Genomic DNA, 27,725 nt, shown 5'->3' on the forward strand with positions numbered 1-27,725 from the left:
CAATCCTATTGGGAGACTTCCAAAGGAAAGCAAACTACAAAAACACCATAAAATCAATAATGAAAATTGCCGCACACAAGATAAACTTAACAAAAGTATAAAACTACAAAAAGTAGCTTTTTTTAATGGAATAGAATAAACAGTAACAATAAAAGCATGGGCTAAGATAAACATTTCATGCTTAGAATTTAGCAAAGTTGAAACATGGTAGATGTTTCTGGGGTGGGAGTTCCATAACCATGGCACCACTACACAGAAGACCCTTCCACCTCCAAAGGAAAGGGCACCACAAAAGACCTCTGAAGAAGAGCCTAACATCTATCAATGTTACAAGAGATTTCTGAATCGCAAGTTTCTTAACTTTACATTGAGAAAAAGCAACAATACAAGCATGCATAGTTATGTTAGAGAGAGGAAGGGGAAATACCCTATAGTTGCTCTTCTCTTTCTTCTTCTTTCAAAGATGATTCACACAAACTGGGATAGTCTTCCATCAGCCCAGACTGAATGTGAGACTGATTAATCTAATGCAGGACTGGACAACCTGTGGCCCTCCAGATGTTGTTGGACTGCCGCTTCCATCAGCGCTAGTCAGCATAGCCAATGGCAAGGAATTATGAGAGTTATAGTTCAACAACATCTGGAGGCCCACAAGTTGCCCGGGCCTCATCTTACATATGGTGTCACATTGTTGGTGTAGTATGGACAGGTGAGAATTCTGTCCATTTTGGTTTTTGCTAAGAACTTATTTGCAATTTCTTCATAAGCTGGAAGGAAAGAACTTGAGGTTTAAGAAATTCACATGTGGGAGAAACCGAAACTGAGAGATTTGCCCATCCTGGCAGAGGGCTTTGGGTGCTTAGTTCTTAAAAGTCTGGGTTTGAATCCCTGTGTTTTCCATCACATCTGTAATGCTGAATTAGTGTTGCCACCTCTTTCATGTCAGACTTTGAAGCTTTGGGAAGGAAACTCAAGAACTTTGGGGCCCAGATATTTTTCTCATCCATCCTTCCAGTAGTTAGAAGAGGGATAGAAAGGGAATGAAAAATACTCCGGGAGAATGACTGGCTACGAAGGTGGTGCCGACAAGAGAGATTTGGATTCTGGGACCACGGGCTATACTTCCTGGAAGATGGGCTGTTGGCTAGGGACGGGTTGCACCTCACAAAGGCTGGGGAGAATGTGTTTGGCCATAGCATGAAGAACTTTATCAGGAGGGCTTTAAACTGAATCCTATGGGGAAGGGAGATGTAAAGCTGGGGGTAACAATGGAGGAAGGCTCATGCACTGCAACAGAGAAAACAGCTCTAATAGCACCCAATAATAGTCTTCACAAACATGTAGGAAGAAAGCCAGACTCTGAAGCACATGGTCTTCATTGTCTATATACTAATGCCAAGAGTATGGGAAACAAACAAAACAAACTTGAACTCTTAATACAGGAAGGAAATTATGACTTGATAGGTATAACTGAGACTTGGTGGGATGACTCTCATGACTGGAATAGAGCAACTGAAGGATATAACCTGTTCAAAAAGAACAGGAGGAACTGGAAGGGAGGAGGGGTTGCACTATATGTGAAAAATACATATCTCTGCACAAAAATACAGGAGGATGAGGTTGGTAGCCCCATCAAGAGCATCTGCATCAAAATAAATGGAGCAAAGAATAAAAGGAATCTGGTGGTCGGATTCTACTACTGGCCACCCAGTCAAGGAGAAGACGAGGATGAAACTTTTGAAAAGTGAATAGCCACTATTTCAAGGAAGCATGATGTAGTAGTAATGGGGGACTTCAATTTTCCCAAGATTTGTTGGGAGACAAATTCTGCAAAACCTGGTCCCTCCAGGAAATTCCTGACTTGTGTGGTGGATAACTTCCTCCTACAAAAAGTAGAGGAAGGAACTAGAGGATTGGCTATCCTTGACTTGATCCTAACCAACAGAGATGACTTAGTGGGTAAAGTAGCAGTTACAGGAACTCTGGGGGAAAGCAACCATGTTATAATTGAGTTCTTGGTTCTAAAGGAAGCAAAAGCCGAGTGTAATCAAATGCGTACCCTGGATTTTAGGAAAGCCAATTTTAATAAAGTCAGAACAATGATCAGTAAGGTCCCATGGCAAGCAACTCTAACGAGAAAAGGAGTGCAAAATGGGTGGGAATTTTTTTAAAAGGAAATTCTAAAGGGACAATTACAAACAATTCCAACAAGAAGAAAAGGTGGAAGGCAACAGAAGAAGCCAGTGTGGCTTCACAAAAAGCTTAGAGTGGAAGGAAGGTCCAGCTACAAAGGAAGAGTACAAGCAGGTAGCACAGAATTGCAGGGATGGCATCAGGAAGGCTAAAGCTGAGAATGAGCTGAGGTTAGCGAAGGATGCTAAAAGCAACAAAAAGACTTTCTTCAGATACGTGCATAGTAAAAGACAGAGGAAAGAAATGGTGGTTCACCTATTAAAGAAGGATGGCAAAATGATAACAGATAACAAAGAAAAGGCAGAAGCGCAAGGATCTATGACCCCCCTGGCGAAGGCAAAGTACAGGCTGAAGGGGCAGGATTGCAGCTTGAGAGCAATAGGCATATGGTCAAGGAACACCTCATTACTTTGAATGAGTTCAAATCTCCAGGGCCAGATGAACTGCACCCTAGAGTAATAAAGGAACTGTCAGCAGAACTGTCAGAGCCACTGTCTATTCTCTTTGAGAAATCATGGAGGACAGGTGAAGTGCCAGATGACTGGAGGAGGGATAATGTTGTCCCTATCTTCAAAAAGGGTAAAAAGGAGGAACCTGGGAACTACAGAACAGTCAGTCTGACATCAATCCCTGGGAAAATTCTGGAGCAGATGATAAAGCAATCCATCTGTAAGCACCTTGAAAACATTGCAGTGATTACTCAAGCAAGAACAAATCCTGCCAGATGAATCTGATCTCATGATCAGGTAACCTCCCTTGTGGACTGTGGGAATGCTGTGGACATCATATACCTCAACTTCAGCAAAGCTTTCAACAAAGTGCCCCATGATATCCTGATGAGCAAACTAGCTCGAAGTGGGCTAGATGAAACAACTGTCAGGTGGATCCACAGTTGGCTACAGAATCGGACTCAAAGAGTGCTTATCAATGGGACCTTCTCAAACTGGGGAGAGGTATCGAGTGGGGTACCGCAGGGCTCAGTCCTGGGCCCAGTGCTCTTCAACATTTTTATTAACGACTTGGAGAAGGAGGTGCAGGGAATGCTGATCAAATTTGCAGATGACACAAAATTGGGTGGGATAGCTAATACCTTGGAAGACAGAAAGAAAATTCAGAGTGATCTTGATAGGCTGGAGTGCTGGGCAGAAAACAACAGAATGACATTTAAAAGGGATAAATGTAGGGATGTACGAAAATCACTTACCTGTTCGCGGATTATGCTGATGGTGGGGGGGGAGGCGCTCTGTCCCTCCCCCCGGAATCCTGGACGGGGGGGAGGCGTTCCGTTCCTCCCCCCCGGAATCCTCCTTGGCCGGCTGTGCTCCGCATAGGCTCTGCGGAGCAGCCAGCCAGTCCCAGCCAGGCCAGAGCCATCCGCAGCCAGATTTCAGGCCGCGGAGGGCTCTGGGGGGGGGGGGAACCGCGTACGCAAATGGTGGCAGCTACGGCCGCCGCCATTTGCGTTCCTTATTTTTGACGTCTTAATCTACGTAAATATTTACGTAGAGTAAGACGGCGAAAATAAGGGGAACGCAAATAGCATAGTGGACGCTATTTGCGTTCCCCTTATTTTCGCCGTCTTAGACCATGGTGGCTTAGTGGTTAAGACGCTGAACCGCAGACTGGAAGGTTGGCAGGTCAGCAGTTCGAGACCCAAGTGCTGCGTGACGGAGTGAGCTCCCATCTTCAGTCCCAGCTCCTGCCAACCTAGCAGTTCAAAAGCAAGAAATTGCAAGTAGATAAATAGGTACCACCTCGGCGGGAAAGGTAACAGCGTTCCGTGTACCTCGGTGTTCAGTCATGCTGGCCACATAACCACAGAAGCGTCTTCAGGCAGCGCTGGCTCTTCAGCTTAGAAACGGGGATGAGCACCGCACCCTAGAGTCGGACACGACTGGTTGGGGACACCTTTACTTTTTTTTTTTAGTCTACGTAATCATTTACATAGACTAAGACAGCCCAAAATAAGGAATGCAAATGGCGGCCGTAGCCACCGCCATTTGCGTACGCTTTTTTTTTTTTTACCTAGTCGTTTTAGGCTACGTAAAAACTTACGTAGCCTATCATGTCGGTGTAAAAACAAAAACAAAAAACCTGCAAATGGCAGCGGTGGCAGCCGGTCAGAAGACCAGCCACTGCCACCGCCGCCGAAGCTGCCACCGGAGCCGCCGCCACCCGGAAGATCCACCCCAGGTAAGTCTCATCCCTGGGGGATCCGCGGGGGGGTGGGGGCAGGCCATTCCGCCACAGATTTCGGGGGGCCGAATGCACTGGCATTCAGCCTCCCCGAGATCCGTGGTGGAATTCTCTGCCATCCCTAGATAAATGCCAGGTTCTGCACCTAGGAAAAAGAAACCAAATGCACAGTTACAAGATGGGGCATATTTGGCTTAAAAATACTACAACTGAGGAGGATCTTGGAATTGTTGTAGATCACAAGCTGAACACAAGCCAACAATGTGATGTGGCTGCAAAAAAGGCAAATGCTATTTGGGGTTGCATTAATAGAAGCATCACTTCCAAATCCCAGGAAGTACTAGTTCCCCTTTACTCAGCACTGTTTAGGCCTCATCTGAAGTACTGTGTCCAGTTCTAGGCACTGCATTTTAAGAAGGATGCAGACAAGCTGGAGAGGGTTCAGAGGAGGGCAACAAAGATGATCAGGGGACTGGAAGCAAAACCCTATGAGGAGAGACTGAAAGAACTGGGCATGTTTAGCCTTGAGAAGAGAAGACTGAGGGGAGATAGGATAGCGCTCTTCAAGTACTTGAAAGGTTGTCACAGAGAGGAAGGCCAGGATCTCTTCTCGATCATCCCAAAGTGCAGGACACGGAATAATGGGCTCAAGTGACAGGAAGCCAGATTCCGGCTGAACATCAGGAAAAACTTCCTGACTGTTAGAGCAATACGACAATGGAACCAATGACTTAGGGAGGTTGTGGGCTCTCCCACACTGGAGGCGTTCAAGACGAGGCTGGACAGCCATCTGTTGGGGATGCTCTGACTTGGATTCTTGCACTGAGCAGGGGGTTGGACTCGATGGTCTAGTAGGCCCCTTCCAACACAACTATTCTATGATTCTATGATTCTTTCTGAGGCTCCTCATCCTTAACAGTTACATGGCAGGCAGGTACAACATGGTCTTCTCCATGCTGGGAACAGCTGCGCCTCTTTAATTTGATTGGTACAGATGAATTAGAATTTTGTTTGGTTCAATTTTTTTGATCTCACAGAAATTCACATATTTGTTCATAAGCGGATTGGAAAGAACTTGAGATTTTAAGACATGTGGGAGAAAGCGAAATGGACAGATTCATCCCTCCCAGTACTATGTGCTTCATGGAACCACAGGTTGAGATCATTTGTGGGGCCATATAAGTCACACTGTGCATACATTCAATTTGGACTCATGAAAGCATCAGCCTTGACTTTAAATGAGCACAGTATTTGGTCAGGAGAATGAAATTTCATTCAGAGCAAGTGAGAAAGGCCAGTTGCTTAAAGGGACTTTAAGAGGGACTGCCAGGCAATTTTGCAATATGTGACATTTCTTAATCAAATTCTTACAGATGCCAATGATCCTGAAACATCTAGATCAGATAAGAGATCATTGAGTCTATTGACAGATGGGTGCTTAAATTCTGATTTCTGAGTAGTTCCTTATTGGTGATAATTCGCCACCTTGTGGCAAAGGAGTGTGTATTCCAGCTAATTTAGAGTACCGTCACAGTTGTGCCACTTGATGGCAGGAACTATCCAATTATGCAACAAGAGTGCGAACAGAAAGAGAGATTAAAGTAGCATTGACTTTAGCTAGCCCTATATTTTTTTTTTAAAGGAGCAATCTGAGTATCATGTAAATGCACCCCACCCAATTCTGCATAAATATATATAAATGCCAGTAATTACTGATACTTTCCATTGATTTTTTTCATGATGTCTTTAAAAACAAAATGTCTTCTCTTGCTACATGAGGTGAGACGTTGTGTTTAGAGCCCAGTATTACCACCTACAGATGAATGCCCCATCACCTTCTGATATATGTGGCTTCTTCCTGACAGCATTGAGCTCAGTTCTCACTTTTGAAGCCTTAGTCATAGTCATAGTCATAAATCATAGAGTTGGAAGGGGCCTGCAAAACCATCAAGTCCAACCCCCTGCTCAGTGCAGGAAACCTGATTCCCAGGCAGCCTCCCATCCAAGTACTAACCAGGGCTGACCCTGCTTCGCTTCCGAGATCAGACATGTCTTTGTTAAACTTCTGATGTCAGGAAACACTAAAAAGAGTGAAATTCCCACTAGGAACAGAGGACGTTGCCTTATACTGAGTCAGTCCATTGGTCCACCTTGCTCAGTATTATCAATAGACAGGGGCTGTGACAAACCCTTACATTCTGATGCACCTCAACAGTGCTAAACAGAGTATCTGGGATTTTGGAACCCCATAATCATATGGGGTTCCAAAATCAGGAAATTTTGGAACCCCATATGTTCCAAGAAAAATATCTTGAAAATATGTTCCATATTTGGAAAAATATGTTCCAAGAATAATATCCAGGAAATTCCTGACTTGTGTGGCGGATAACTTCCTCCTACAGAAAGTAGAGGAAGGAACTAGAGGATCGGCTATCCTTGACTTGATCCTAACCAACAGAGATGACTTAGTGGATAAAGTAGCAGTTACAGGAACTCTGGGGGAAAGCGACCATGTTGTACTTGAGTTCTTGGTTCTAAGGGAAGCAAAAGCCGAGTGTACTCAAACGCGTACCCTGGATTTTAGGAAAGCTGATTTTAATAAACTCAGAACAATGATCAGTAAGGTCCCATGGCAAACAATGCTAGCGAGAAAAGGAGTCCAAGATGGGTGGGAACTTTTAAAAAAGGAAATTCTCAAGGCACAATCACAAACAATTCCAACAAGAAGAAAAGGTGGAAGACAACAGAAGAAGCCAATGTGGCTTCACAAAAAGCTTAGGGATGACCTGAAAACAAAAAAGGACACATATAAGAAGTGGAAAGAAGGCCAAGTAACAAAGGAAGAGTACAGGCAGGTAGCACAGAATTGCAGGGATGGCGTCAGGAAGGCTAAAGCGGAGAACGAGGTGAGGTTAGCGAGGGATGCTAAAAACAACAAAAAGGCTTTCTTCAGCTACGTGCATAGTAAAAGGCAGAGGAAAGAAATGGTTGTTCAGCTATTAAATAAGGATGGCAAAATGATAACAGATGACAAAGAAAAGGCAGAGGTGCTCAATTCCTACTTTGGCTCAGTCTTCTCCCAAAAGAGGGTCTATGACCCCCCTGGCAAAGGCGAAGTACAGGCTGAAGGGGCAGGATTGCAGCTTGAGATCGACAGGCATATGGTCAAGGAACACCTCATTACTTTGAATGAGTTCAAATCTCCAGGGCCAGATGAACTGCATCCTAGAGTAATAAAGGAACTGGCAGAAGAACTCTCAGAACCGCTGTCTATTCTCTTTGAGAAATCATGGAGGACCGGGGAAGTGCCAGATGACTGGAGGAGGGCTAATGTTGTCCCTATCTTCAAAAAGGGTAAAAAGGAGGAACCTGGGAACTACAGACCAGTCAGTCTGACATCAATCCCTGGGAAAATTCTGGAGCAGATCATAAAGCAATCCATCTGGAAGCACCTTGACAACAATGCCGTGATTACTCGAAGCCAACATGGATTTGTCAAAAACAAGTCCTGCCAGACAAATCTGATCTCATTTTTTGATCAAGTCACCTCCCTTGTAGACCGTGGGAATGCTGTAGACATCATATACCTCGACTTCAGCAAAGCTTTCGACAAAGTGCCCCATGATATCCTGATGAGCAAACTTGCTCGAAGTGGGCTAGATGAAACAACGATCATGTGGATCCACAGTTGGCTACAGAATCGGACTCAAAGAGTGCTTCTCAATGGGACCTTCTCAAGCTGGGGAGAGGTAACGAGCAGGGTACCGCAGGGCTCAGTCCTGGGCCCAGTGCTCTTCAACATTTTTATTAATGACTTGGAGGAGGAGGTGCAGGGAATGCTGATCAAATTTGCAGATGACACAAAATTGGGAGGGATAGCTAATACTTTGGAAGACAGAAACAAAATTCAAAGTGATCTGGATAGACTGGAGTGCTGGGCAGAAAACAACAGAATGGCATTTAATAGGGACAAATGCCAAGTTCTGCACCTAGGAAAAAGAAACCAAATGCACAGTTACAAGATGGGGGATACGTGGCTCAACCACTCTACGAGCGAGAAGGATCTTGGAATTGTCGTCGATCACAAGCTGAATATGAGCCAACAATGTGATGTGGCTGCAAAAAAGGCAAATGCTATTTTGGGCTGCATTAATAGAAGCATCGCTTCCAAATCCCGGGAAGTACTAGTTCCCCTCTACTCAGCACTGGTTAGGCCTCATCTTGAGTACTGTGTCCAGTTCTGGGCACCACACTTTAAGAAGGATGCAGACAAGCTGGAGAGGGTTCAAAGGAGGGCAACAAAGATGATCAGGGGACTGGAAACAAAGCCCTATGAAGAGAGACTGAAAGAACTGGGCATGTTTAGCCTTGAGAAGAGAAGACTGAGGGGAGATATGATAGCACTCTTCAAGTACTTGAAAGGTTGTCACAGAGAAGAAGGCCAGGATCTCTTCTTGATCATCCCAGAGTGCAGGACACGGAATAATGGGCTCAAGTTACAGGAAGCCAGATTCCGGCTGAACATCAGGAAAAACTTCCTGAGTGTCAGAGCAATACGGCAATGGAACCAATTACCTGGGGAGGTGGTGGGCTCTCCCACACTGGAGGCCTTTAAGACGAGGCTGGACAGCCATTTGTCAGGGATGCTCTGACTTGGATTCCTGCATTGAGCAGGGGGTTGGACTCGATGGCCTTGTAGGCCCCTTCCAACCCTACTATTCTATGATTCTATGATTCTATGATTCTATATGCCTGCATAATCCTATTTCCTACATAATATGATATGCTTGCATAAGCATATTTCCTGGCTTTTATTTCCGAATAAACATCCAGGACTTAAGCTCTTTCTCGTACTACTGTGTCCAGTTGGAACCGGTCACATCTGTTATAGTGTAAGTTCAGAGTCATTGAGGAGGCAGGCTGAACTAGCCTCTACATAATTTTCAGATTGGATGGCTAGATCACTGACATGAGAAATGGATTTTATTTCACAACTAGACAAAATAATGGTCCATCTCCCCAAATGGGCTGGCTTTAATTCAACTAAGATTCACATAAATATATGAAAATTTGCCCTCAGTCCCTGTCTCCTGGCAACACTCCCCTGGGAGTCCAAAGATGCTCTCTCTCTCTCTCTCCCTCTCTCTCTCCCTCTCTCTCTCTCTGATCCTGTTCTCTGCAATGAACTCTGCGTATGCTCTGAAACGCAAGAATCTTCTCAAGTAGGTACTTTGTGGTTTTAATTTTTGTGAACTGCCCAGAGAGCTTCAGCTACTGGGCAGTATAGAAATGAAATGAAATGAAAGAATGAATGAATGAATGAATGAATAAATAACACGCAACTAAGGGGCAGAGCAACCATGAGAAGAGCCACTGAGGAGCTTGTGCCAGCAAGGACAAAAGGTGGGATGTGGTTGGGGTCTCTGTATTTACCATCCTCCCACCACACACACACACACACACACACACACACACACTGATAGCAATGAGAGGAAATTAGATATCAAAATCATAAAGGGAACAGCTGCACCAATTGAATTCCCAATGCGTTTCGATATGGGTCTTTATCAAGGGAAAAACTCTTAGAGACTTTTCTAGAGGATTCCCTCTCCCTTACTTCTTCCAAGGAAAGACCCGTGTTGTAACGCACTGGGAATTCCATTGGTGCAGCTGTTCCTTTTTTTATTTTGGTTTCCAGCCTTACAGCTGATTTTTCTGATCCTTATTGGTACTGTTGCTTGCTTGTTTTCTGGATCTACTGAGCAAATTCAATATGCCATCTCCAGGGCTGGCATAGCTAAAAAGCCTATACTGGGTCCATCTGGGTGAAGGGAGCAGCTTTGGATACAGTGGATCCAAAGCTGGCTCCTTTCTCCCCATGGAATTTCCCATTTCAGAGCTGTCCACCTCCTACCACTAGTGGAACAGCCATGGTGGACCCCCACACACATACCCCACAGTGTGGCAGAGAGACCAGTACACCATCCTAACTCCTTCAAGTCATCACCATTGGGGGTGGAGGTGGGATTGCATTCTAAGTGAGATTGACTTAATTGATTTGATTTGGATGTGTATGTGTGTGATTTGTTGCCTTCCCTTGTTCCTCCCTTCCACCACCACCACTTCCTCCCCCAAATGAACCTCCTTTTCTATCTGGACACTTGGCTCCATTGTTTCAAAAGGAAATTTTGCAGGACTGCTTGGCTGCTAAGCTACCCTTTCTATTAGGATGTTTTACAAGGATTTGTTAAGTTCTGTGCCTTCTAGGTTTTCAGCAAGTAAATCCAAAGCACCTTCCTTCTTATATTTTTCCCAGAGCTGGGCTGAAGGGAGGAATCCTTGGCACAAGCAGCTGAACAGACTAGGCTGAAAGCAGGGATGTAAGAGTATTTTGTTTTTGCTCGCAAAACATGCAAGCATGCCCTGTTCAAAGCCCTAAACGTGAGTATGATCACATGTCTGCCAAAAATGTTCACAAACTGCTGGACATGTGCTCACATTCATTTGCGCAACTTTCCACATTCACTTTTGCAGAAATCTCCCTTGTAAATTTACCACTTTAGTCTATGGAGGAGAGTTGCGCAAATTAGGAAATTCGCACAGATTCCGGGAAATTTGTGCAATTCACTGCTCGGTTTGCACAATTTTCCTGTCTGTGCAGAGTGAGCAGTGATCACAAGTGTGAACAAGAGTCAGGCATGAGATGAACAGTGAGAGGATGTTCAGAGAATCCTAGTGATCTCAAACATTGCTCATTTGCCCATCCCTAGGTGTATGAGGTCAATCTAACTAGTGGCAGATCATTGCAATTCTTTTCAGGGGAGACACTTGTAAAGAGAAGATCTGCAAGTAGGAAAATTCAACCACCACTCAGATCTGTAATAGGGACAAAACCTGGGATGTCTTGCATGCAAAACATATGCCATAGAATGAAGTGAGCTCCACTGTCACTGCCACCATCATAGAAAGTTACCCCCACACACACACCTCCCAAATGATACAAATCTGTAGCGAATGATAAACATATCTATTGCTTTGGAATGAATGAATACTGAACTGAAGAGGTTCTATCTGGCCCTATTTTTTATTTATTCCCAATTGAATGGAAAAAAAGCCCTATGAGGAGAGACTGAAAGAACTGGGCATGTTTAGCCTTGAGAAGAGAAGACTGAGGAGAGATATGATAGCACTCTTCAAGTACTTGAAAGGTTGTCACAGAGAGGAAGGCCAGGATCTCTTCTCGATCATCCCAGAGTGCAGGACACGGAATAATGGGCCCAAGTTACAGGAAGCCAGATTCCAGCTGAACTTCTGAAAAACTTCCTGACCATTAGAGGAGTATGACAATGGAACCAATTATGTAGAGAGGTAGTGGGCTCTCCCACACTGGAGGCATTTAAGATGAAGCTGGACAGCCACCTGCCAGGGATGCTTTAACTTGGATACCTGCACTGAGCAGGGGGTTGGACTCGATGGTCTTGTAAGCCCCTTCCAACTAGGGATGTACAAATTGTGTACCTTCAGTGCTGCTTGACTTCCACAGTTTGCAGCCAGTGCTCTGTTCCGTCCTTAACAAGCTCCCGGAATTCTCATCTTTTTTTCCGCTCCGAAAATTACGAAGATAAATCCGTACCGACAACCGTAATTCCGGTGCCCAGCCATCTCTGTGAGTCTACATAACTTCCATAAGAATGGCTATTTTTCAAAGATATTTACGTATTTTTTTCCTTGCTCTGAGACGTGCAGTAATTACTTTCAGCCAAAACACTTCCTCCTCCTAGGGGCTTCCCAAAACAAGGCTGTCCTAGGTGTGCCTGAGCGATGCACTCTTTGTTTAAATCAACATTGTTTTAAAGAAAGAAAAAACCTTTTAAAATGACCATGCCGGTCCTGGAGCCCTGCATGAGGTATTATTCTCCCTGCTAGGCTTTATATTTCCACATCCAGCTTTGTTGTTGACGTTGTGAGGCTAAAATGAAGAGGAGAACCAACTCTGTGCATGTCTACTCAGAAGTAAGTCTTATTAAGTTCAATGCGACTTACTCCTACACATGTCAGCACCCCACTTGCCCCTCCAGCTCAGCTTTGATTTCCACATCAAGCTCATTACCAAACCTCCCGTTAGTTATCTCACTGGGTGACTTTGGGCTGGCCTCTAACCACTACACCACACTTCTGTTATGAAACTCATGAAAAAGAGACAGTATAATGGAAAGCTCTTTCTGAAGCAGTTATACTTGTACAAATGCAGCATGAAGGGAAAGATTAGCAAGCTTCTCTTTCTTTGAATAAAAAGCACACACTGCACATGCTCAGGGAATGGACAAAATGAGGAATAAACATACCAGGGAATATGAAGAACTGTATTCTTCCATTATGTGTGTATGTGTGGGGGAGATTCTCTCTCAATCCAGGTCTTTCCCTGGAAACCCCCTCCCCCCCCCCCATTCACCCAAGGGTCTTCTGAAGTGTTTTGGCTGAAAGTAAACAGAGACGGAGGATTTCAATTTAAAAAGAACACTCACAAACAAGGCAGTGAGCACAATTCATTTTTTTAAAAAAAAACTTGTGTATTTATTATTGGAACATACTACACTGCATTTTTATTTACAAAAATTCCACGACTCTTCGCTAGAAGAAGAAAAAAAAGCCACATGACTGCTGGCTCCACAGGACCTCGTGGTACCGTTCCTAAGGGGATTCTGTGGCACAGACTGGAATTCGATCCCAGTTCAGTCGGTGGCAGAATTCTCTGACATTCCTACTTCCAACCATACTATTCTGTGATTCTATAATTCTATGACTCTATGAATGCATGTCCCTTGTTAGCGATCACATCTAAGGAGACACTGAGCCACCTGTTAACTGCTAGAGCAGAGCTTCCCATTGGTTATGTGTGGGGATGTCAGAGAAATCCGCTGCGGATTCAGATGAGGCCAGAATCTTTGGAATCCAGCCTCAGGAATCTGTAGCGGATCGGGACCACTTACCTCTGCTCTAGGACGACTAGAGGCGGAATGGCACTCTTCTTGCCAGCCAGAGCCGTTCACCTCCTCCCTGTCCCCGCCGATTGCCATGTCTTTTCTTTAAAAAAAAAAAAAAATGGTGATTGGCAGGATGTGCCCATAGACTTAGATGCAAATAGAGTCATGAATCTTGTGTCTAGGTCTATGTGTCTATAGGCTTATACGCAAGATTCACAGCTCTATTTTGCATATACGTCTATGGGCACATCCTGCTGATAGCCTTTTTTTATAGAAAAGACATGGCAATCAGCAGGGGAAGGGAGGAGGCGAACGGCTCTGGATGGCAGGAGGGAAGGTAAGCAGCCCCCAAGCTGGTTTCCCCCCCCCCCCGCCCCGGAATCCTTGCAGAGCGGAGCCACTCTGGAGGATTCTGGGGGAGAGGAATGGATCGCCTCCCTCCCCACGAATTCTCCACTGGAACAGATGGTGGGGAATCCATGCACCCCTAGTTATGTGCCATGCATGTATTAATTCCATTATCGTTACAAGAACCTTGTAAGGTAGGTCAGTAATATTCCAGATTGCAAGAAGGGGTTGCTGACCCACAAGTGGGGGAGGGTTTAGCACTACTCCCCCCCCCACAAACACAGAGACACTGTTGCTCTAAACATTCCGTCTCTCCCCCCTCCCCAGCCCCTTCCTTATATATTATCAAGGCAGACTTGGGTTTAAACCAGGGGTCAGAAACATGTGGCCCTCCAGATGGTGTTGGGGCCCAGCTACTATAAGCCCCAGCCAGTGTAGCCAATGGCCAGGGATGATGGGAGTTGTAGTCAATCAGCATCTGCCAGGCGACAGGTTCCCCAGCTCCTGACTTAAACAGGAATGTCACTGTCATGTTTGGCCTTTAGCTGACACACCAACCAATTCTCAAGTGTAATCACTAAGGGCGCAGTCCTATGTAGACGGCCATAAGCCTCCAAACTCGGAGGCTTACAGCCATCCAAAGCAGCGTGGGAGGTGCGGTGGAGGCAATCTTCACTTCCATGCTCCCCCTGCTCTGCATTTTAGCTAGATGGGCTTTTTTGCCTGTCTAGCTGACGCATCGAGGAAATGGAGGGAAGGAGGCTTGGGGATATGGCATAAGCTGCCCCCTCCACTCCCCGCTCCCTGGCACGCCCCCTTTCTCTTCCCTCTGAGGTCGCCTTTGTGATCTCGGAGAGGCAGCTGGCACAGTTCTCTCCACACTGGCTATGAGGGGGAGGGGCAGGAAGCTCGGGCTCCTGGGTCTGAGGTCAGAGCACCATCTCTGACCTCGGATCCAGGAATCTGAACTATCCTATGCCCACCCACCCTCACAGTCTGTCTAGGGGCCATAGGATTGCTCTCCGAAGTCATTATTGTTTTATAGATATTTGTTTTCCCATTTACTCATTCCACAAACTCCCTAGTCATGATATTCCACCTGCAATTTAAGAAGTGTTTCCTTTTGTTTACCAAAATCTACACCTCTGTATCTTGTACCACAACATTCTTGAAACTAAATATCTCAGTTTCAATATCTTTTCATTCCCATTCATGTCTTAGAAATTTCCCCATCAAATAAAATTCTCAAGGCTGAGGAAAATACAATAAAAATACAGCTCAGCTGATGCTTGTAATATGTATTAGCCGAGGCTGAAAACAGTGTGGCAGGGCAGGTTTGGAAATAAATAGAAGGGAGGTTGCCAAAGCTAAGTGGCTAAGTTAGGTGTACTGTGTTTGGAGTTTGGAATTAGTTAATCCAAATCAAAGTGATGGTTTGGTCATCAGCATTAGGGGACACAAAGAAAACCTGTGGATTCATAAAGGACTGAAGGATAGGGAATTAGTTTGCCATAACCTGTTCACATCACAACTTAAAGCTGCCCCATAGCAGCACGTTTTCTACCAAAGTCAACATACATTTTGCAATGTTGTTTAATGCATTTTATTTTTCCTCTGACACATAAAAAAGAAACATAGTTATGCTGATCCATGAGTTTTAAAAAAAATCCAAAATCCACAGTTAGGCAAGACTTTTATTAGGACCAACTAAAATGAACAATCATTTTTGACATTTTGGCTGGCCCTAATTAAGATATTGTCTAACAGTTGATTTTGAATGTTTTCCCTTGATTTTGGATATTTCCCCTTATACATCTTAGACCTCCTGCAGTGAGAAACAGCTTGCAGTAGGTGGCACCAAAGTCTATAACATCAGCATCGCTCGCTCTCTCTCTCTCTCTCTCTCTCTCTCTCTCTCTCTCTCAATTCACATCTATTTGATGGGAATAGAATACAAAAGGAACATTTTACAATCTCAGGACGTTTAAATCATCATATCTATAAACATGATTTATGATTACTAAAATTAAAAGCAGTAATGATCAAACATTCATATAATTCAAACAAAAAGCCCTTTATTGCAATAACTAACAACTTATCTAATACTTAAACAGGTGGCCGACTTGAATGACAACTTCCTTTCTTTCATTTTGGCAAACTTAGCAATTAAATTGTCAAAAACAGATTTGCCAGCCAGCTTACTTTCTGTGGAGAGCATAATAAGGTGATAAAGCCTTTCATGCCCTGTGGTAGACCTTAGGCTAACTATTACCAGATCCAGTTTACTAAAGGTAAGCTGGCCGATGCAGCCGATATGGGGACAGAACTGATCTTTTTTAGGGTAATGCATATTTGCCAAAATAGTTTCAAACAGGGATAGGCTGCAGGGTGGTAAAGCTTCTTGTTGTGGATGTTGAGACCTAACTCTCCTACCTCCCACTCAGAGCTATTGTGTGTCCCAACTTAGGGTCAAGCTACACATTACCTTTAAGGTATAGCTGGCAGCTACATCTTTTCTAGAGTGCATGGTTCTTTCCACAGTGGTTACAAGGGAGAGGGGCAGGGGAAGGGACCAGATTCCAGAGTCCCCCTTCTAAGGTCATAGGAGTGTCTGCAGCCTTGTAAGGGGGGTGTCAAAGACTCCTGTGGTCCCTGGGATGCTCTCCCAGGACTATAGGATTGCTCTCTTACCCACAATTCACATTGATTCATAATGATGGATCCAGAAACTTTGAGCCCTGCAGTGCTGAGAACCCCTGTTTAATGTATGGATTATTATAATTGTTACATGCAGACTCCAAATCCACATCCATGGCTTTCAGCATGAAAGTCAAGGCTCCAGTGTGTGTTGTGGGATTTCAGTGACACAAAACACAGTATTCATAGCCCAGATGTGTAGATCAGTGCAGACTTCTCAAACACACATGATATCCTCACTCCAGTAAGTCGTGTCAACTGAAATACTGTAAAAACCCACCTCATCAGATCAGATTCATCTGTATGCACATTGCTGTTCTACTCAGATCCTATAACGTGTGTGTGTGTGTGTGTGTGGTGTAATTCATGGGCAAATATATAAGCTGTGATTTGATACTGGATCTGGGATGTCTCCATATAAAAATCATGAGGACCCATAATAATCCAAGTTTTGGAACTGGTTCTTTGTGCTAAAACAGCAACAGAAGGTCCCGAACAGTGGTGTAGTGGTGGCAGGTCGTGCCGGTGCTTCTCTCTGGCACTTTTTTTGAAGCCAGCCCCCAGCCGGGTCACAGTCTGCTAGGGAAGGAGGAAGGAGCACGGGCGGCTCCCTTCTGGCTGCCTTTCCTCTACTATGCAGAGCTATCCAGACAAAGGGAGTGAGTGACAGAAGGAGCCTGAGGGACCTCTGCAGCCTCCTCTCGTCCCTGCTTCTCCTCAGCTCTTGGCTTCTCCGCCTGTCCCTGCTCCATGCCTGCATGCCCGGTGCTGCCCTCGTCTCCTGAAACATTGGCCACCCATTCAGGGCTGCTGCTGCTGGCCACAGCGGCAGCAGGACAGTGTGTGGGGGGTGCTGCCACCATTATTTACTTAATAATGGTGGCGGGGCTGGTGGCTGGTTTGTGCCAGTTTTTAGGATTTATCACACAGTCCTTTACTCCGAAGTCAGTCCCACTATGTTCAATTGCCAATTGGGATTTCTCCCAGGTCAGCGTGCGTAGGACTGCAGCCTTAGCTGCCTTCCCAAGATCTCTGTAAATTTAATTCAAAATAAACACCCATTGGATTGCACTGTTAATTCGTGAACATTAATTTCATTCGTGAACATTAATTTCTACAGTAAGCAGAATTGCCAAATGCAACCTGCTCTGTCAGCTACACTTTTTGGTACAAGGTTGCCATGTATCTGGGCAAACAAACGCTGGTGGAGGGAAGGGAAACAGAAAAACATCCGTTGGGGGAGAGGAGAAAGAAGGTGTGTGTGTGTTTGTGTGTGTGTGTTTCAATCCAGCTGGGTGTGTGGACGTTTCTGTTGCAGGATGGGAGAAATATAATGAAGGAGCTTAGGAAAGGCTAATGGGTAATGTTGGGGTGCTAAGGGAGTGTGCAAGGGGGCTCTTTAAATGAGAAGGGATCTGTCCATGAGGGCTGAGTGGAGAGGGTGAAGTTTCCATAGCGTATGATATCTTGAAAACTTAAAATGTTTGTGAGTGAGTGAAAAAGATTAACACCCCTGCATTTTATCTCAGATGCCCAACTGAAATACCCCTGCCTTACTCTCAGCTGCACTGTTTTCAGATCCCAGTTGAAGGCTGTATATCTTACAAAGTTGAACAATTCTTAGAAGGGGGCATGGCTGTGAGGGGCCAGGGCTGTGACTGTCACAAAGGGCCCTGCACTTCTGAATTTCCCACTACACTATTGGTCCCAACTCTATGACATTTACAGTAAACGTCACAAAGACTTGAGCTGTGACCTCATGGTCAATTTTTTATGGTCTGTGTATAAAACTCATGTACATTTGGGAGGATCTTGTAGATTTTACCCTGACCCACAGCCCAATCTTTTCCTGCCCTCCAAACCCCAGATCCCTCTTCCCCCCACCATGATCCTAAAGCCATTATATTCCCCTCCCTCTTCCCATATCCCCCAACGAGCCCCCTTTTCCCCTCCCTCCTTACCCCAGCCTTCACTTTCCCACCACTACCCTAAGCCCAGGCCCCAACCCAACTCTTTCGCCCTCCTTTCTGGCCACCATCCCCACCATCTCTTTAAGATTATTTTTTCCAGCCCATCACTTCTTCCCTATCACCGGTCTCCATGCTATGGATGAGTGAGAATTTCAGTTCAGTTCACTTTTTATCAGAATTTACCAAAATTGGATAATTTCTTCATATTTGGGATGGAAAGAACTTGAGATGGGGGCGGGGGACTTGACTGTGGAAGAAACCGAAACTGGCAGATCCATCCATCCAGGCCCAGAGCTCTGAGTGCTTAGCTCTTGCAAGTCTAGGTTTGAATCCCTGGGTATTCAACCACGTTAGTGCTGAATTCGGGTTGCCAGCAATTTTTCTGACAGGTTCTTCCTCTGCAGTAGACTGACACCCCCTTACCTGGCACATCCACTATAGTTTGTGGGGAGACTCTCCAGCTGTGTAAAGGAGTGATATGCTAATGGCAACTCCCATTCGCCTATCCCGGGAAAATTACAGCCATAAATTGCATAGTTCATGGCATTTGTGGCTGTAAAACACTTCCTTTTATGTAAATTGTGGTTTAAAAGGCCACAATTTACATAAAAGGAAGTGCTTTACTGCCACAAATGCTGTAAACTATGCAATTTACAGTCATAATTCTCCCACTATAGGCTAATGGTGGCCGCCATTAGCATATTGTGCCTTTTAGACAGCTGGAGAGCCACCCTGCAAACTACTGCGGATGCACAAGGGCTCCAGGGAAATCTGGATTTCCCTGCAGCAGACCACCCAGACCAGATGTTGGGGGATTCGCCCATCCCTAATGGTAGGCAGTTACAACATGGTCCTCTCTATCCTGGTAAAAGCTGAACCTATTGAATTTGGCCAGTACAAATGAATGAAAATTTTATTTCATTTTTGATAAACATTCATCAAAATTTGCAAATTTGTTCATATCCGGGATGGAGAAAACTTGAAGTTTAAATCAAGCCAGGTCTGCTTTCTGAATGCAGGAGAAAGCAAACCTGACAGATTTCTCCATCCCTATTTCATGCTCTCTCTTACTGTCTCTCTCATTGTCTGTCCTCCATACTCCATGATGCATGCAGTGTTCATGTCAAGACTTCACTGCCATAAGTACATTTCAATATAAAATGGCCTAAACTTGCTAGATGGTATGTTGGATCCAACCTGGTCCATTTGGATTTAAGCCTGTCTTTCTTATTCTGTAAGTCTATTTGAACTAGAGACTGCAGAGGAAATTTGAACAGGCATTTAAATTATTTGTAGGAAGTTAGACAATCTATTTATGCCTTAATTCAAGTACACTGATTCAATCTGTTCAGATAGGAACTGTATTACAAATTGCTCCTTCTGGTTTTTCTCATAGTTTCTTGCTTTTTTGCTATTTCTCCTTCAAGAGTTATGACTCATGAGAAGAATGAGAGTTAATCAAAGACCATGGATGCAGAGCTAAGATTGGGATTTTTTTTTTCCTAATTGAGGCATGATCTTCAAAGCTTCAAAGTTGTGAAGCTTCACAACTTCGAATCTTCAAAGATCATGCCTGAATTAGAAAAAAAAACATCACGTAGAAGCCCCGATTCTGTGAGGATAACACCTTAATTTTTTAAAAAAATGTCCAGAGCGGGGGATAGGAAGAGGTAAAACTTAGTCTCATTTGAAGGGATAGAACAACCCCCTGCTCAATGCAGGAAGCCTGATTCCCAGGCGGTTGCCCATTCAACTACTGACTGGGGCCGACCCCGCTTAGCTTCCAAGATCAGACAAGTGCATGCACATCCAGCCCTTTGCTTGTTGCTGAGGAAATGGGGGCTGCTGAGGAAGCTATGTGATCAGTAGCCGGAAGAAGACATGGGGCCGTCGAGAGCTGTGATTGGACAGGAGAGAAATACAAACACCACCGTATATGGACAGGCGGGGGAGGGGACTACGACCGGATACAGTAGCAAAGGCGGAAAATCAGTGCACATTAAGGGGAAATACTGGGATATCAGGGTATTGAAAGCGAGAGCACAGAAGTGGGAAATTCCAGTTCCAACTCAAGGTGGCTACTGCATAGTGTGAAAGGCAGGCAGTGAAACCTCATTGGAAGCGAAAAAAGGTGGTAAGTGTAGATGTAGCCTTGGAAACCTTTTGCTGGGAAGGTAAAGGAATACTTAAAGTATTTGGAGAAAATATTTAGAGCATTTAGAGAATAAATGCTCAGTCCTCAATGTTGCTGACAATTTTTTAATGATTTTGAATATTCAAATTACCATCTATGGAGGTTTCCTGGTATTTATTGTAAGGATGCCACCCAAATTAAATCTGAGAATATGTTGTAATACATGTTATAATTTGAGTGAAAATGAAATGAGTGTGAAAATTATTCCAAATATTTCAATCTTGCAAGAGAAAAAATGTCAAGGAATTCAAAGTGTGTTGATATCATCTCAGAATCATGGATATAGGCAGGGGCTATTTAAACACTTGATCAGACACTACAAGGAGATGAGTTGTGAAATACTTATTTCTGGGAACTGCTGCCACTGTAAGCTGTAGTACTGTGCTACCAATCACCAATTCACATGTGTATTTCTCAAGTGATCATGCCTGCATGCTGTGACTTTGCCATCTCTTGGTCACAGTGTCTCCATTTACATAAAGCCACCCCTGCATGAAAAATTCCCACATCAGAAGAAACGTTATCAAGGTCACCACCTGAGGTGGCCGTTTCACTGCTCATGCATAGAAAACTGCTAATACAAACATCTCCCCACATGAAAAGGACATGGTAAAATCAATAGCCCTATTCATGATTTCCCCGATTACATGAGGCAGGAGACCAGGGACACACTTATTGTCCCTGCTCCCTCCAGTCCTTTCCTGATGGCCCATCCCTGCAGCAATTTAGAATCCTGCACAACTCTGAGAAATTTGTTCCCAGCACCACCACCACCACTACCACCACCACCACAACCGGGTGGAGGGGGGGGCAGAGTGTCACCCTTCACTTGGTTTCCCCACTGCTATCATCCTGTAGGGAAAACAGTCCTACCTATGAGGATTCTTATTGGCCTGGTTCACACAGCACGAGGGTAGTTAATAAGCCACATTGGCTTAACAAACTATCCGGAACCCATGCTCTGTTGGAGGGTTCATCCACCCTCACTGGGTTCATACATCATGACAACCCACACCCACTGAGGGTAATGAGCTGGCATGCAACCAGCATGCACAGGGATGATTAACAAGCCACCGTGCTTATTAACCACTCTCTTGCCATGCGAACTAAGCCACTGTTGCTAATACAAGCCCCTGAATTACTTCTTTTTACTTCAGGCCAATTTTTCTCTACCCCAGACAAATATGCTCACACCTCTTTGCACCTACATTTCCTCAGCCAGCTAGAGATACACTAGATCAGAGCACAGGAGTTAGGGGGATAACTGAGGTTCAGATAGGAGCAATGGGCTCTACTATATTTACATAATACAAAAATGCAATGTTGACTGAATCACAGGCATATGTTCCATGGTGTACAGAGTTAATGCTACAGGGAATACTTTAAGAAGAATCTCTGCCTAGAGATCATTCCAGGCAGGAGAGCAGTAAATGGGAGGCTGAATGAAAGGGTGTCCATCGTGTTAGCACTTAATATTCCTGTTGCGATCCTGTATTATTTGTTGCTGCGGCAGTGAGTGCCTTTCATTCACCACCCATGTGGAAATCAAAGCTTTGCTGGCATTCCTGTTGCTCCCTCCCATAGGTCTTGCGCCGCAGGACCATAAATGTTACATTGAAATCATTCACCCTCCTGGTTACCAAATAAATAATTACGCAGCCTCTCTTGAGACCAAAGGCATTTGCTGATTGGTTCCATGTTTTATTGATTAGATTGCTGTGATGAATCGGCCCCCAAGGAGGCAGCGTCTGGCTATAAGCAGACGGTTGTCAATGTGCAGAATTGTAACAAGTCCAGGCATTCAAGGGCCACCACATGGAGGAAGAGTCAACAGGTGGACCACGCTGCTTCAACGGAGAGGGAGGATGGATAGAAAGCTCCTAGATAGCTACTGCTGAGTCTCGTCCAGCACAATTCTCTGACAGAAAAATGAGAGCAGTCAATAAGGGGAAGCTGATGGCTCTGGCCCCCAGTTTTTCACTGAGGCAAGGAAGCACAGTTGGTTGCTGCCAGAGAGAGATATCAAATCCTGACTCCACCTCTTTTGACTCAATGGTCAGGTTCAGATGTAACACTATCCCACCATGGGTTGCATTCGGGATGGGTTAGCATGCCATGCGGGGGTGTCCCCCCTCCCCAGTTGGTAAATTACCCACCTTGGGTACCCACCCTCTGCAGTGGGGCTAAGGGATCCTGGGGTGGCTTACCATGTCATCTGTCAGGTGCTCCGTTGTTAAATCTGGCCTCCCTGTACATAAATGCAGCTGTCCATAGAGACTGCCTCCTAGAGTGTCCAGAACTTCCAGTGATGCTTTAGCTGGCACAAGCGATCTCTATGGTCACAATGGTGGGAGGACAATGTGAGAACCACCCTGCATGGTTCCACAGTCGTGTTGGGGGTGCACACATCGTGGTTCTCTTACCCCTCCCCACAGCATGGTTCCCCTACCCACACTCGCCCCGTGACCGTGGGAACACATCCAATGACTGAGTTGTACAACCATGGCTTAGCATGTTGCCTAAACTGAGGACAATTTCCACAGGGTTGCTTGTTAACCATGCAATGTGGCTTATTGTTCTCAAACAAGCCACCTTGAGAACCCATGGTTTGTTGTTAGGCTGTTCAGGGTGGCTAACAAGCCTCACTGCATAGTTAACAAGCCACCCTGCAGAAAATGTCCTGGGTTCAGACAACATGCTAACTCACAGTTCAACAAACAACCCACAGTTCAACAACAACCCACACTCAACCACTGAGTGTGAGTTAGCATGTTGTGTGAATAGCCCCATTGTAATACAGGAGACCATATCTCTGACCCCTTTTGTTAATTGGCATTTGCTTTTTGAGAACAGACCAGAGTGGCCCTGCAGCCACCCTTTCATTTTAGGCAAATATGAGCATTGGCCAACAAACCTTCCATGTTATCTTACTTACACTTTGGGAAGCTTTAAATAATTGTTTCTTGACTTAAAAGAGCTGTATATCACTAGTCTTGAACTAGTAGGTTGGGATCACCCACTAGGTCGCAGGCTGACCTAAGGTGGGTCAAAACAGCACCACTATCACCATACAAATATATGGAAAAAGAAGAAGAAGGTGGTCCCCAAGTGCACATTTGGGCTAAAGGTGGGACCTGGAAAGGTCCCTGGAAACCTTTCTGAAAAGGTTGATGATGACCTCCATATATGGCATTGTTGTAGCCTTTGGGTTGGTCACAAGGGTATAAAGTTAGAAGAACTCTTAGAAAATGCAGCCCGTATTATGTCTGTCAGCAAGGAAGAGCAGTAAACGGGGCAAAATACAACTTTCAGTGCAATCCAATGCTTGTTTACCTAGAAGAAGCGTGCAGAGGATTACAGCCAAACTCTCTTATGCTGTGAGCACTACAAAATGTCAGATGAGCTGTCATCAATGTTCTACGGGGATTGTTTATCATTCCCCAGTGTTCATAAATCGTAACGTTCTCCGCCTATCCACTAAGGTGGATGAGAAATATGTTTAGTCTGAATTTTTATACAAACACACCCAATTCACACCTCCAAAACCTTTATGCAAACCAGAATGTGCTTGCACAACTCAAAAATGGGCACAACATGTGTGTATTAAGGGAAAGTGCACACAAAATGTGTATATTGGGGAAACGTATGCACAAAAATACATTATATTAGGGTAAAATCACTTGCAGAAAGTGTGCACGCTAGTAGAAGTGCATACAGAAATGTATATATTAGACGAAAATGTGCATGAATTTGTTGTTGTTGTTGTAAACTGATGCAGAAACAGGTTGGAATGCCCTTACGATCAGGAAAGTGAGAAACGGAATGAAACTAAAATGGACAGAATGGCCCATTCCTACTACCCACCTTTATCAGTGTTCTTCCATCCTTCCACTTGGGCTCTCTATCAGCTAGCTGACTAAAGGCCACCATCACCCATAATCTCCTTTAGCAGATGGCTAGTTGACCAGTGAGTTGTGTGGTTCTAATAACACCAAAATGTGAACCTCCTACGAGACAAATATTTGTAAAGGTTTAAATAGTTGAGATGCTACATACTTCTGTGTTCCATTCCAGTCTCTCAGTCTAATAGATTGGTATCTTGACCACACCATTCATGCACCATGGGAATTCACGGGGCTGTTTTAGTAGCTGTCACACAAATGTGGGACTCTCTTACCTAGGAGGTTCACCAAAGTCACCCTAAGACCTTCTTGCTTGGGAAGTCTTTTCGAAGAAAGGCTTAAGTAGGTATGGGGTAATTTTAATTCAAAATAGTATTTAATGTCTGTATGGATATTTTCGCATGGTGTTATTGAACTGAAGCACAATCCAACCAAATTAAGTACTGTTTAAGTGTCACTGATTTCAGTGAGAGAGATTTAAGCATGACTTAATTTAATCAAAAGTTATTGCCGTTTACTGGCACAAGGCCTTGTTTTCACTACGTTACCTGAGATTACGTGGATTAGTTATTGAAACAAAAAAATTGATTTGTTGATTGATGAAGAAATCATGATTTGATCTGGCAGAGGAAGTAGTAAGGTAACCATTTTTCTGTTTGTTTATGACTGGTTGATTTTGTTCCTGGGGAACAGATCTGCATGATCACTTCTTTTTTAACTACTAAACTAGTGATAATATGAAAACTGTTCTTTACCTTGACACTGCAAGGGGTCTGGCTCAGCATCCTGTTGCTCAGCAGAAAGCTTAAGCTGCCAATGCATATCTACTCAGAAATAAGCTTCTTGTGTTCAATGGGACTTACTCACAGGTACATTTGCACAGGATGGAAGACTTAGCTACTTCTTCCTTCCCCAGCAAACAGGACTCTTTCCTCTCAACCTACTTCTAAAACCTGGGATTTTACACATGCAGCAGAGTAAGGTGGTAGACCAGGGGTGCAGAACCTCAGACCCAGGGGCCAAAACCAGCCTTCAAGGGATCCTGACCAGGCCTTCTGGGGTTCCCCAGAAGGCCATGTTCCTTTCCCCCAGCCACCAATTGTTCGGTGGTTTACCAGCTTTTGTGCAGTTCTTCCCCTGTTCTAAAAAGTTGAAACATCCCTCCTAAGGCTTAGTTACTAGCTGTAAGAGCTTTAAGCTAAAATATGCTGGTATTTTTGGCCATTTTTGTTCCTGCCCTTTTTGCCTTCAGCTCCACCCACCACTGGAATATTGCTTTTGAGAAACGGAATTCAGCTCTCAGGCTGAAAGAGATTCTGCACTCCTGTGGTAGAGGCTTGGGTAGTATAATGGCTTGTTCCACTTCATAATATTGCAGGAGGTCCCTTTTGAATGCTTTCTTATGGAAGAAAGGGAGAGGGACAGAGAGAACAACTCCAGAGAAGTAGAAAATGTTAGGCAGGGCACAGCTTGGGCTAGAACTTTCTCTATGTTTACATGCAAGAACTTCTTTTTTTACATGGGAAGGCATCCAAAAATGGCATCCCCCACCCGCAGTCTGAAATGATGCACTCCCTTCTACCACCACAGATTTCTATCATCCCATTCTCCTGCTTGTCTAAACTACGCCCCTGCTGAAGCATCAAAGACTACACAAAGTTTAGCAGTCTCTGCTGACTGAGCCCAAACAGATGAACCTAAGGTTTGATTTCTCATCCCAGAATCGCCTGGTTGTGTCTATAATCCTGCCAAGAGATCAAGAGAATTGTACCACATGAGGCGCAGCTGTAACAATTTCCATATAGATGATGGATGGATGGAGGGATGGTCGGTCATCTGTATGGACTCTCTGGGTTATGCTTTTAATAGAAACTTATCCTTCCCCTTATTAATATATATATATATATATATATATATATATATATATATATATATTGGCAGGTGGACCATCTCTATTTGAGTGTTTATTTGGGGCTGTAGCCAACGTTAGAACAGACCCATTGAAATGAATGGGACTTGTTAGACTAACGTTGGATAAAATTCATGGGATACAACCCATTTTCTTATTAAAACCATAACAAATCCTAATAAGAGGGAGAAAAAACATTGACAAGTAGGGCTCTAAAAGGAGATAATGGGCTTCCTCTTAGTCAACCGCACTCTGTTGCAGTCAGACTTGGAATATTTTACTGGTCTCTGGAGTGAAAATAATCATAATCACCACCACCACCAAATATCAAAAACATGGAGCCAACATGCTGTAATCTTAACCACTCCAGTTGCCATTTCTCCCAGAAAGAGGCACCAAAAAGGTAAGGGATGCATCAGCTAATGAGTATGCTTATTCCATTTGTATGTAATTTTTTTGTTCTGTTTTTTGTCTTCTCTCTCTCATCCCATAGGACCTGGTACAGGGATAGCAGGCAATGGATCAATGTGTCTGGCCGTACCACTGTGGCTGTTGGCAGCATCCCTGCTCTGCCTACTCAGCAAATGTTAATAACATCCGAATTTTAAAAAAGGGAAAAAAATAAAAACCCAGCAACAACAAGAACAACACACAAAGCAAAACAAAAAAATGTCATACAGGAGACAGAGCAAGAGAGAGAGGGGGGGAGGTAAAGGACAGCTTCTTTCACAACTTTTGTGTGTACCGCAATGAAGGGGGGGAGTTTCAATGAAGGAAAATCAGCAACATTTATTATAACAAACTGTCAAGTCACTGACCATCCAAGAGTATGAGAGACCAGACGGATCACTCTGTGGAGGCTGGATCCTACCAAGGATGCTGGGATACTGTAAAAAGAAATATCAACAATGAAAGTACTTTTAATCTCTCCATTCCCTCATATCATTTTCTCCTTCCTTCCTTCCTTCCTTCCTTCCTTCCTTCCTGGAAAGAGATGGCCTTTGCTTTGGTGTCAATAGCCACAACCTTTTGATTGGCTTGCTAACTTCTTAAACTGATACTTAGCTTTTTCAGATATCTGGCAAACAGTGATGCAGATTTCTCTTGTATACTGGTGTCCCATGAAGAAATGCCATATGGCCCTTACCTTGCTGCTTCCCCTTTTAGGCTGTCCCATATATTCCTGGGCACTCTTACCCCACAACGCATCAATTATACTAAGACATACCAATTTTATTTACCTGCCCTCTTGTTCTTGCCAGCCCCCAGTCTCTCTCTCTCTCTCTCTCTCACATGTGTGTGTGTGTGTGTGTGTGTGATTCTCTCTCTCTC

The 27,725-nt window shown here is 44.4% G+C and overlaps 1 protein-coding gene across 1 annotated transcript in view; it reads left to right on the forward strand.

Moving 5' to 3' along the window:
• Positions 1-27,284, forward strand: part of LSAMP (limbic system associated membrane protein) — a 725,808-nt gene extending 698,524 nt beyond the window's left edge. Inside the window, exon 7 of the mRNA XM_084843046.1 lies at positions 26,887-27,284. Coding sequence (XP_084699172.1) covers positions 26,887-26,984 — 98 coding nt within the window. The 3' untranslated portion in view covers positions 26,985-27,284. The remainder of the gene's footprint in view (positions 1-26,886) is intronic.
• Positions 27,285-27,725: the final 441 nt, after the last annotated feature.

Source organism: Heloderma suspectum, chromosome 3 (genome assembly GCF_057233095.1).
Source record: "Heloderma suspectum isolate Gila_16-S chromosome 3, 16-S_ref, whole genome shotgun sequence".
Lineage (NCBI taxonomy): Eukaryota > Metazoa > Chordata > Lepidosauria > Squamata > Helodermatidae > Heloderma > Heloderma suspectum.